Genomic DNA, 12717 nt, shown 5'->3' with positions numbered 1-12717 from the left:
CTATAGGCATGTCTCTACAGTCTTATTAGGAGTTAAACATTGTGCTGTATACTGCTACCTATAGGCATGTCTCTACAGTCTTATTAGGAGTTAAACATAGTGCTGTATACTGCTACCTATAGGCATGTCTCTACAGTCTTATTAGGAGTTAAACATTGTGCTGTATACTGCTACCTATAGACATGTCTCTACAGTCTTATTAGGAGTTAAACATAGTGCTGTATACTGCTACCTATAGGCATGTCTCTACAGTAGTATTAGGAGTTAAATACCGCCTAATTAGTTATTTTGTAGCTTGTGCAGCTGAAATTGGCTAGAGACGCTCGGTTGCTATATGACAACAACGGCTTTAAACCGAGTCTGGAGCAGAAAGCAGAGCAGTAGCCCAACGTTAATGTTAATCAAAACGTAATTTTCATGTATCAAACTGTGAAATATATTTGTGTAATATGTCAATAACTGGGTGAATAGAATCCTAAATGTTACTAAAAATGTTACAAAAATCCATCTTTTCTTCGACTCTTATTGTGTTACTCATTGTGTGACAAAAAGAACGCAACAACCCATGGTTACTCGTTTTCCGACATGGATGTGACGTCACACTCGAGCTACTAGTCGCGATTACAAGACAAAAAGAACGCACCATTACATGTGTTGTGGAACGTAGCTAAGCTAGCTAAGCTAGCTAGCGAGCAAGCCGAGCAGCAAGCAAGAACTGCGGTCAAGCCAGCAGACACATTGTGAACGACAGTCAAGCCAGCCGACCCAGTTTTTTGCTGTACGCGATTATGGTAGCTTTACGGTAATAGCGTCTTAGAACTGTTTTCAAAATAAAAGCATTCGTCGGGTACATAGCGAAAGACAGTCAACGAAAGCAAATACGTCAAAGGAAATATACGGACTGTGATATCTACTTTTCAAAATAAAAGCTCAAATAATTGACAAAAATGTATGCAATAGTTTTTTATTGGAATTTCCACACTAATTTCACTTGAGGGTAATAGTAGACGTACACCGCCTCATATTGCCACCCAGGAAGTTTCATGTCATTCTGGTGTGTAGTTTCAAAAATAAAAGCCTGTCAAAGTGTCAAATATGAAGCATGTTACATATGATTTTGCATTTAATTTCAAAGGAAACACACTGTTATCAAAGACTAATTCCACTTCAGGGTTATAGTAGTCGACAACCATGGTGTGACCCATTAAGTATCAAGACATTCTGATGTGTAGTTTCAAAATAAAAGCTCGTCAAAGTGTCAAATATGAGACTAATTACATATGTAACAGGCTTCATATTTGACACTTTTGGCTTTTTTTTTGAAACTACACAAAAGAATGACATGAAACTTCCTGGGTGGCAATATGAGGCGGTGTACGTCTACTATTACCCTCAAGTGAAATTAGTGTTTCGAAATTCCAATAAAAAACTATTGCATACATTTTTGTCAATTATTTGATCTTTTTTTTGAAAAGTAGATATCACAGTCCGTACATTTCCTTTGACGTATTTGCTTTCGTTGACTGTCTTTCGCTATGTACCCGACGAATGCTTTTATTTTGAAAACAGTTCTAAGACGCTATTACCGTAAAGCTATACGCGTATACTGCGCGAGACGAGCTATGTAGTTCATGGAGTGGTTTCACACAAAACTAAGTGGTACTGCAACAAACTCGACAAAAAACTTAATTAAATAATTATTTGTCTCTCCCCGTTCACTACAGTCCATATTTTTTAAGAAACAAGGTCCCATCGGGTCCAGCGGAAGGTGAGGGACTTCGCCTCTCTTTATGGGAAGATTTTGATATTACACCCAAATTGTATGATCATATTTCTGATTTATTATGTTATTATTTCAAATTATTTATCTACTTACTGATGGCCAACAGGGAGTTAAAACTGATTTCTTATCAGTGTAAGCTGCCATGGTTTGTTCTACAATGCCTCTGTGTCAGAAATGAAGTAATAAACCAGAAGAAGATGTAAAATAATCCTGCCAACCTTCAGCCAATCAGTACGGAGCGAGGCGGAGGGGGAAGAAAAACATGTCAGACGGAGAATGATTGAAAACAGCCATGATGAGACGCTGCCTCTCTGACAAACAGCCACTGTGTGTCAGAATCACAAACTGTACTCTGTTCCCTCAGCTGACGCCAGAGCACTTGCCAAAGACACAAACCCTATTTTCCTCCACATTTGCATAATCTCTGTCTCTCTTTCTTTTTGTGGGGATGAAAGAGAGAGAGAGAGAGAGAGAGAGAGAGAGAGAGAGAGAGAGAGAGAGAGAGAGAGAGAGAGACTCAACCGAAGCTGAAAGAAAACCAACTCCCAGAATAGATCTGGAGAGAGGATTGTCCCAGTCTAAGTGTGAGCTGTGTTGTGTTTCTGTATGGAGAATCAGTAGCTGACCGACATGCTGTTGCTCTTCGTCTACAGACTACACTACAGCACTTATAACACCACTAAGGCCACGATCTGTCCTGTTACAGTCACACATTTTGGATATTACTAGTTAGAGCCCGACCGATATGTTGGCGGGCCAATATTAGGCATATTCCAAACTATCGGTATCGGCATTTATAATGGTCGATAAATAAATATTTTATGAAATAAAATAAAAACGGACGAAGGGCACTCTACCATGTCTCTGTTGGCAACACTCTTTGATTTTTGTTGTTGCTGTGTTTTTGTTCAAAGGACTTTAAGTTTCATATCTTAAGTTTGTATTTTTATACATTTTATTTATCAGAACTTTAATATATTTTGATGTGCCTCTGTTCTGTTGTGACAATAAAACAAACAAGTTTATTTTTAAACTTCATTTATCATATTTTAGTGAAGACTCATAAATAACTACAAATAACTAATGTTAGGGAAATCTGTTTATGTTTTGTTACGCGTTTCTGGATTTGTAAAAAGAACATCGGCCGATATAATCGAAATATCGGATTTTTAAATCACCAAATGTTTGTATCGATATTGGCCTTAAAACTCCTTTATCGGTCGGGCTCTATAGTTCATGTCAGGCAGGACACTTGGAGGAAAGTTGTTCCTGACAAATAATGCCACTGTTCCTCGATTTGTGTTTACATTTCTCAACTGCAGGTACATCTTGTAGTCAGTAGGACTAAACTAGATAAGTCTGTCCCAGTCCAAGCATAATTAAATTTTTTGTGTTTCTATATAAATACGTACTCTACATACTGTAAGAAAATGCTTGTTATTCTTTCAGGATGGTGTGTTTGTCTCAATAACTTTACTAACTTGTACTTAACCTAATTAACATTTATATGCTACAGCGAGGGATGTCCCGATCAGAGCGGAAAGTATCAGATCAGAGCCGATATGGGCATTTTTTGATCCGTTGCACAGAACAGGTATGGTAGCCTCCTGCTGGACAGATTCAGTCTGCTCTCTCAGCCTCTGCAGCAGGAAACCTTTTATGTGCAAAGGGTGATAAAAGTGGCAGGTGGTCTCTGTAATGCAGCAGCCAGCGAGGCAAAGAGGAGCAATAACCAGGATGCCACAGCCAGATGAAAGTCCTGTCCAGCAGGAGCTCACCGGGGTCATGCATTGAGTGGTCTATCCCACTGCGAGTGGCCCCGGATTCAAAAGCAGGACAGAGAGCTAGACTTTTAACTCTCACAGCTCAGAACTCATAAAGATTTGTCTGCAGAGAATCCAGGAGACAGTATGTTCACATTGGGTCTCCATTTCAGCCCTTCGTCCAGACAAAAACTGCAGTTTTCTCCCCCAAAACTGAGTTTTAACAATAACAAATAAAGTTAATTAATTCTTTAAAACGCCCACTTGGCATTTCAGTGTGTACAGGGTGATGTACGGGGTCCAGTAAGGGTCATGAACTGTGTGGCAGTACTGCAAAGAACACAGCCTTTATTAGTTGCCTCCAACTTTCACTGTGATCACATTAATTGGCCCAATTGTCTATCACAAGTCTCCCCTGGTGGGAGGCCTGCATTTGTTTTGTTTTCAGGCAATTATATTAGTTAGTGCTAAGTCGTATATGTTGAAGTAACATTTAACAAGTCACAGACTTGCGGTAAGTCCAATATGACATGAACAAGGCATACACACCCAGGTGTAAACTCCAAATACAGTATAAAAATAGCTCAACTTGAAATTAACTTGATGGAATTTTGTGCAGCGGTGACTTCTATTAACTACCTGCAGTAGTTAATTTACTTTCCTTTTAGAAAGTAAATTAGCTTCTGATGCAATTTTTTTTTCCTCCAAAATAAACATTGTAAACCAGCAAAATCCATTTTCCGAGTCGTTGGGCCCCACACTATCATCCCTCCATCTAATTAACCATGCAGCAGCTCAATAAAATGTCAGCAGTAAAAACAGGCAGAGCTGTTTCTTAACACAATCACAACCTCATTTGAACAAAGGACGTGGAAGAAATAAGAGGAAAATAAGCTTTTTAAAGTGGCCCATAATGACTGCTGCGTCTAGAAGTGGTTGAGTGATGTCTTCTTCTACTACTGCTGCTGCTGCTGCTGCTGCTGCTCAAAAGACTTCTTTAATATTTTAAGAATTTAGATTCACAAGAACTGTCAACCAAAGAGAATTACAGTGAGTTTGAAGTAGGGCTGCATAATTAATTGCAATTTTATCGAAATCACAATATGGACTAGCGCAATAATCCAAATCACAGGGGGGTGCAATATTTGTTAAAGGCAAAATATGTGTCAAACCATTCTGAAATAAAGTACTGTGGTGCTGCCGAGACATCCCAGCCTACAAATCCTATACAGACCAGTGGTTTTCAAACTTTTTTTCAATAACGTACCCCTTTTGAATTGTTTCTTTAAGCCAAGTACCCCCCTGACCAGCGCTAATCATTTTTGCTAGAAAAAAAATTGTATATAAACAGGAACAGTACAGAGCTGTCAGAGATAGATTTACCAAACAACAGCCTTGTAACTGAAAAAAAACAAACATTTAAATGCTAATGAGAAAAGGAGACAAAAACTGTAAAAAAGATGGTAGAAAGAGGGAAGGAAGGAAGGCAAGAATAGGTCAAAATAGTATCAAACTTTAAAAACAGTGACATAAGAAGAAAATAGCGAGAAACTTGTCAAAAGTAGGAGGACAGTATAGGAAGGAAGGCAAGATTAGGTCACAATGAGGAGACACAAATGTCACATTTTTGGTAGGAAAAAAAAAAATTCTACATAAAGAGGAACAATGTTCTGGACAACAGCCTTGTAACTATTAAACATTTTGTTAAATATCTCACGTACCCCCTGCAGTCCTCCAAAGTACCCCTAGGGGTACACATACCCCCATTTGAGAAACACTGCTATAGACTAAAGAAAAAAATCTTTGCAAAAAAGATATATTATTTATATTTTTAAACGAAAATGAGAATAATGATACAAAAATGATCATTCCCTCCAATATCGTGAATCATATCGCAATCGCAATATCAGTCAAAATAATCACAATTAGATATTTTTCTAATATCGTGCAGCCCTTTGAAGCCCTAATTCCTACATAACAAGCAACCAATAATAGACAGACCATGCCTTAGAGGTCACTGATACAACATCATATCACTCTAAAACACTGAATCATTGCATAAGAACAAATGTCAAGTAGAGTTCGCTTTCAGTAACACCTTGAACCCCAAAAAATGTAAAATAACATCAGCATTGCACAGCCTAATGTAATTCTACCGGTTACCTCTGTGACACAAATGGATGTAAACATAAACTGGGGCTAAGCCACTACAGTAGGTAATGTTACTGTACACTAAATAAATATCAGGTCCACCTGTCACCGGTCATGTTATACAAACAGCTAAGCTAATGCTAACATGAAGAGTGACCACATACAAATATGCCGATATATTTGTATAACACGTTACCGTTACTGTAGTTACTTTTGGCTACACCAAGTTAGCTAGTTAGCCTGCTAGCCAACTTTAGCAAACACTACCACGGACGGGCAGCTTAGTAGCCTCCTATTTAGCACTTTATCGTCTTATAGTAGCACACACGACAAGTATACACTAATTTCATACGGTGTTTAAGTAAGCTAATACACAAAGAAAACTGTAGCGAGCGGGATATGTCGTGTTATGTCGTTTAATCAAACGTCAAGTGAACTCCATCCCAAAATCCTTAGGTTTAAAGTTGTATTGATACTCTGCAAACATACACATACATTAGAAGATAATGTGCGAGATTTCACGAATGAATACACGCTTTGGGTGAATTCGGCTAGCATACAACTCATAATGCAGCACGTTATTTAATAATATTTCAACTGTCCCTGGGTCCTCAATACAAGCGGTGGAAAGTAGCATGATATTGAGGCCAAGAAGGACTGAGAGTAAACATAACACAAAACAAACCAACTTCATTTTATTTAGTGGAGAATGCGTAAAAGATGTAAGCCGTATTTTAAAGGAGAATTTACAGATTTGTAAAATGTAGAAAGCCATACTCTACGTGCTGTATGCTTGTATCAATAAGTAATGCAACCCGAAACATAAGATTTGATAGATTGGCTTGGGCCAAACATTTTCTTCCCCAAAACAACGGACATAACAGTTAATAAAAGACCCATCGTGGTCAAATGCCTATCTCCAAGAATCATTATGTGCAAGGAAACACCGCATTACATGCTGGAAACAAGAGAGGGAAACTTACGGTTGCAGGAGTTGGGTTTGTTTCCCTCGCTTGGTTTCGAATTGACAGGCTGCTCTATCGCGCATGCGTAAAGAGAACCCCAGGAAAGCACTACTACCGTATTAATATTGACAAGAAAAACGGACTGTATTCAAAGTAATGGGGAACAGATAATAAAATCAGAAAACAATAATAAAGAAATGAAATATAGCCGGCGAAAATAAGAAATAGAATGAATAAAAATACAAATAATACAAATTTTAAATTGTAAAAATAATAATTGACATTAAATGTTCAAAAGAAAGGCTACAGGTACAACAGGTTTTATAACTTCAAGTTGTGTTTAATTAGTAAAAAAGTATTTTAGCTTGAGCAATGTACTTTTTTTTTTTTAACTTTTGATTAATTGTTTTAATCGCTTACATGTCAACTAGTTTGCCAGAGCTTCCTCCACAGCGCTGCATAGGAAGGTCTGGCTAGTCCACACAGCATTCCGGGATGGGAGAAAAACGTGCTCTGGTTTATTGGCATTTCTTTAAACCAATCACAATCATCTTGGGCGGACGGAGCAACGGTGCCTCTGCAAAATAGCCTCGGGAAGGAACTTGTTTTGGTGGAACATGTGTACGTTCAAAAGTTGTTTTAGTCGTGTAACAGAAACCTCAGATTGGACAGATAGTCTAGCTAGCTGTCTGGATTTACCCTGCAGAGATCTGAGGAGCAGTTAACCATAGTCCTCACAAATCCACCAGAGTTTAGAATTCCAACACAAAGAAAGCGGAAGGTAATGGACATCCAGCCAAAAATAATGCCATCCACATATAGACTACATGTCAGCTGACAGTCCCTAATCTCTTACTCTTTAAATGGGAGTTTATATGCTTTCAGTGGTTGCATTTCAACTGATATCTTACTATTTAAGTTAAGTGTTGCACTTGAACAAAATTAAAGAAATCTCAAGTTCTACTCACCCCATAAATTTAATCAGCGAGCTCATGTTTCATTTGCTCTGGCGGATACGTATTTGTGAATTAGTCTGGTAATGCCAGGCTACTACATTTCCACTGTTTATTCACTGTTAGAAATGCAAACAACCCCCCAGAATGCATCTGTGGTGTAGCCAGACCTTACTCCACAGTGCTGTGGAGATAGAGCTGGCAATGCAAGACCAGTTGGGGACTGTAAATAAGAACATTTACTCGGTACTGTACTTAAGTACACATTTGAGGTACTTGTACTTTACTTGAGTCTTTTCTTTTCATGCCACTTTCTACTTCAACTCCGCTATATCTCAGAGATAAATATTGTACTTTTTACTCCACTACATTCCTCTGACATCTTTACAATTAAGAGTTTTGCACAAAAAACACATGTAGTTTATTAACTACGATGTTTTATTATAAATTAAATAGTCAACAATATAACAACCTACAAGTCCACTTTAGGGAAGATTTTTCTGCATTGAGTAATTTTACTTTTAATACATTAAATACATTTTCCTGATGATACATACATACTTTTACTTAATGGTCCCATATGGTCAGTGGTTAAATTGGCTTTTGTAGGGAGAGGGAGCCCTTATTTACGGAGAATGGTCGTCATTCAAAATCGTGCCGTAAAATGACTTAATGTGTTTTTACACCAAATGGACTCTTTTTCCAGTATTAATGTGTAAGGTAGGGTTGATTAGTTATTCAAACAAAGAGAAATACTTTACAATTCACTTCATTATTATTATTTTTTTTAACCTTTTATAGGCTAATGTTAACAGGCAGGCAATGAATTTCACCCTTGGAAAATGTATGAAATTGAACACGTTTGAAAATATTGGTTGGCAAATATGTAAACATCTTTTTAAACAAGAAAATTATGTTGATTTAAGAGAATCAGAAACCACTATTATAGCCTTTTTAACAGTGATTGGCTGGCCCAGCTTGTTAATAGCCAGTGTATGTTCATTTTAGCTTCCAGTTTGTTAGATGGCACCAACATTTGGTCTAATAATAATAATAATAATAATTTTTTTAGCATTAAACACTTCATTTTCTGCATTTTGGTGAATTTGTATGCACTTATTTCTACCTTTATCTTTATGTAAAGGGAAACATTAGGCTACAATCCAAATATAACAACATAATGGAAAATATTGCAGTAAGGCTGTCAGGAACTCTGTATTGCTTTCATCTATTTATTCTCCTTTAGATTGACTTTTCTAATTATATCTGAGTCAGCACACATGTAGCTTAGGCATCATTTATTCTTCCCTTTTTTGCATCTTTTGTTGGGGAAGTAACCTCCGTAAATGTGCATATGACAATTATTCACCTCAGTGATACATTATTCATTTAATGTATTAATAAACCTCTTGATTGTAATATTTCAGATGATTGAGCAAGATTTCTGCTCATGTCCAAAACTTTGTGCACATTCAAAATATAACTCATCCCATCTGTGCTCTCTGAGATTTGAAGGAGTCGTGATATTTTGTGAAAAAAATAAAGTTATAATATAGGCTATTACGAGAATAAAGTCACTATATTTTAGAAAATAATCTATAGGCTACCTGCACCGTAGTCTGCTGTGCATTACGTGATTGCTCTGCTGATACGGTAGACCTCAGACCTCCTGACCCTTCCTGACACAGAGCCCCGTTTGAAACACAGAGCCCCGTTTGAGACGTTTAGGGAAGTGGCTGTACGCTGCTAAACATCGGAGGTGGAAACCCGAAACTCATGGCAGAAATACACGGAGCTCAAACGCGACACATCTGCCGCAGCATGTCCACAGCAGAGCGCATCCATAAACCTAAAAAGCTGCGCAGCTTTTTACAGCGAGAGTGGACACTAAGCGACGTCCGGTTTCATATTTGTCAGTCAACTTTTCAAAATACATTTGGGGTTACACTCAAAACATTCGGGGCTGAACCCCCGGCAAAATGTTTGATGCTGAAGGAGACGGAGCTGAGCTGCGGCAGGGTGTGTTGTGGACCTGAGGAGGGGGAGCTGCGCTCCGGTGCGCTCCGGCCCAATTTAACCTCTGCATATGGTGACACTTAAACTTACATCTGTACCGTTTATATGTGTTTATTAAACACAAATTTTAATAGTGTTACAAAAAAAAAAAGAGTTGGGTTGATTTTCCCACACTTTTCCGAGAGCCTTTTTTTCTCCCCTCCCACACACGCTTGGATTCGCTGCTGGATGGAATGTTCAGCACCACAACTCATTGATATTCCCGAGCAGAACGCTCTGATTGGCTAAGCACATTTTCAATGCAAGACTATATGAAGAATACCTTGTAGAGTCTCACCAAAAGTGGGAGTAAGAATCTAAATTGTGTCCAGTGGCACAAGAGGACAAAGTCAGGAGGTCATCAAAATCATTAGGAATCGTGCTCTGGTGAGCATGAATATCCTGAGTGGATTTCACATCAATCTGTCGAGTAATTATCGAGAATCATACATCGGGATCAATCAGCATTAGTCGCGCGTGATGTTGTTGTTGCCCCGCGGCACAAACGACTTCCCTCTCATCAAACTGCCGCTCCTGTGTCATACCCATGTTGCATTATAGATGGAAACCTCCTTATCTTTTTACAACCACATTACTGACTGTTTAATTAAATTGAAAAATGCCAAACACTCACGGAGCCTGTGATAGAGAGCATAATTCTGCTGCTGTATTAGCAGGAGACTCATCACTCAGCACTAATGAGTTCCTCCTGCAGAGACACATCACAGGAGCAGGCCCGAGGTTCTGTTCTTGCTTTATGTTGCTAATCAACCGTCTGGCTCCGTGAAGAACATCGCCAATAAAATACATATATGGAGCTGTCTTCCAGATGGAATGCAACAACTTCCATATTGGTCTGTTTGGCGCTGTTGCTGCCTGGGGAAGGAAGGAGGAAGAGGAGGGATCATTTGCTGGTCCTGATAGATTCTGTACACTCTGTGTACATAGGCCCAGACTTCGTGTGGGGGGGATGCAGGGGATATGTCCCACCCAATATTGAGAGGAGGTAGATTTGTCCCTGTCACGAATGACGACCGGAGAGGAGGCTTTTCCACTCTCAGTGGATGTGTTTATTAACAAAAACACCACCAAAACATACTCAAACCGAAACAAAAAAGCTAACCCCTACATCACAGGCCTATATGTCAAATAATAAAGTAACAAATACACTAAAACAATAACCTAAACATTAGTGATATTAAGAATTAAGCAGACACAAAACTAGTGAAAACTAGTGGCCCTAGTGAAAAGGGGGGAAAGGCAGCCTTTTCACAGTCCCCCTTTAAAAATAATGTGAAAGACAACCCCAAAAGAGGTAAAAAATAACCGTTCAGGGGACTCAAAACATGTACATATCCTTCTTACCTGTAAATATGTTTCCCAACAATTTCAGACACCCCTACAGTGGACCGTACCATCTTAACCACGCAGCGCACGTCTCTTTTCTTTCTCTTCCTCCTTGAAATGTAGCTGAATGCAGGAAATTAAGTGTTTGATGCTCAACTTTTCATGGGGGAGGACCCCCCCTACCCTAGTTATAGTGCCCCCCCGCCCCAGTATGTTTAAACAAAACGTACGCCCTTGTCTGTGTATTAACAATACACAGAAAATAATCTCAATAGATTGTGATTCACAGTTGTATTTCTCTTTATTTACATGTCAAAATTCCACGTCGAAAATTAATGACGTGCACAATTTTATTGGATGTCTTGTAGTATGTAGTAGTTCAAATGTTGTTTGAGTTGGTCATGCGTCACGCTTGAATTTAATGCTAGCTATCGTCGTGAGCTGTTCACAACAACTTTATCATAAATTATTAACCAGCACTTGGATTAGTGAGCGTATAAATCAAGACAAGACGGAGACTTTGAAGGGTCGACACCGAGACAAGAACGAGACTTTGAGGGGTTTAGACTGAGTCAAGACCAAGACTATCTTAATCTAATTCTACTTATGTCTAGTCTAATCCATTCTCTGGTCTAGTCTGATGTAATTCTAATCCAGTCTATTCTGTTGTCTAATTTAATCTAATCTAGTTCTGTCTAGTTTAACTGATTCTCTATTCTAGTCTAATCTAATTCTAGTCTAGTCTATCCTGTAGTCTACAAAATCTAATCTAGTTCTGTCTAGTCTATCTATCCTCTACTCTAATTGAATCTTATCTAGTTCTGTCTAGTCTATCTATTCTCTAGTCTAATTCAATCTAATCTTGTCATGTCTAGTCTTCAGAAACTGAGCAAAAACCTCAGCAGACAGAATCTTGATTGCCAACACTTAAAAATAATCATAAAAAAATAACCAGTAGATCACCCAGCAGCAACACAGACAACACAAAAATATAGTGGTGCACGATATATCGGCCGCCGATATAATATCGGCCGATATGGTCTTTTTTTTACACATCGGTATCGTTCCGATGTCAAAATAGGGCCGATGAATAGGGCCGATGTGAATCATTCCTGTGTATTTGACGTGTGTAGGCTTAGATGTGAGTGTGTGAGAATTTAGATTTAAATCTGACCTGTGGAGGGCAGTAATACGCTTAACAGCGTCTATACTGCTGAAATCAGAAGAAGAAGAAGAAGAAATGTTGGTTGGGGATGTTGGTTTTTGCAGACGGAATCTGCGGCAAAGTGGGACACTGTAAACTTTAGTAGACCACCGACTCTCGGTGGACGGGGGAGAGATGAATGTTCGGAAATAAGAGGTTGCTGTTCGGTTGCTGCGGCCCGCCGTACAGCTTAGTTTGACCAGCGGCGGCCGGAGTGGGCAGCAGCCGCGATCATGGGGGGACATTCTCAGCGGTGAAACGCAAACAGGGGCTGGACCTAGCTAGGTGGAAAGCTAACGCTAGCCAGCCACCTGTTTCATCAATCCTGGTTGCAAGTGTCTGCTCATTAGACAACAAACTGGAGTACATCCAACTTAAACCAAACTCCCATCGCGACTTCAGAGACTACTGTGTTTTTCTTGTTGTGGAAACATGTCGCCGGGTAACAGTGGAGATTTTGTTAACACGGACAGAAATTAGCTGCTTGTATCCAACT

The 12717-nt window shown here is 38.9% G+C and overlaps 1 protein-coding gene across 3 annotated transcripts in view; it reads right to left on the bottom strand.

Moving 5' to 3' along the window:
• The window catches only part of pot1 (protection of telomeres 1 homolog), an 82068-nt gene extending 71483 nt beyond the window's left edge, over window positions 1-10585 (bottom strand). For 2 of the 3 annotated variants that reach the window (XM_028585314.1, XM_028585315.1), the window contains exon 1: window positions 10305-10585. In XM_028585314.1, coding sequence (XP_028441115.1) covers window positions 10305-10356 — 52 coding nt within the window. In that variant the 5' untranslated portion in view covers window positions 10357-10585. Of the gene's footprint in view, window positions 1-6680; window positions 6748-10304 lie in introns of those variants that run through there. The other variant, XM_028585316.1, reaches the window with a different exon arrangement.
• Window positions 10586-12717: the final 2132 nt, after the last annotated feature.

Source organism: Perca flavescens, chromosome 8 (genome assembly GCF_004354835.1).
Source record: "Perca flavescens isolate YP-PL-M2 chromosome 8, PFLA_1.0, whole genome shotgun sequence".
NCBI lineage: Eukaryota > Metazoa > Chordata > Actinopteri > Perciformes > Percidae > Perca > Perca flavescens.
Note: the sequence above shows the minus strand (reverse complement) of the source record. Positions and strands in the feature narration are given on the sequence as shown.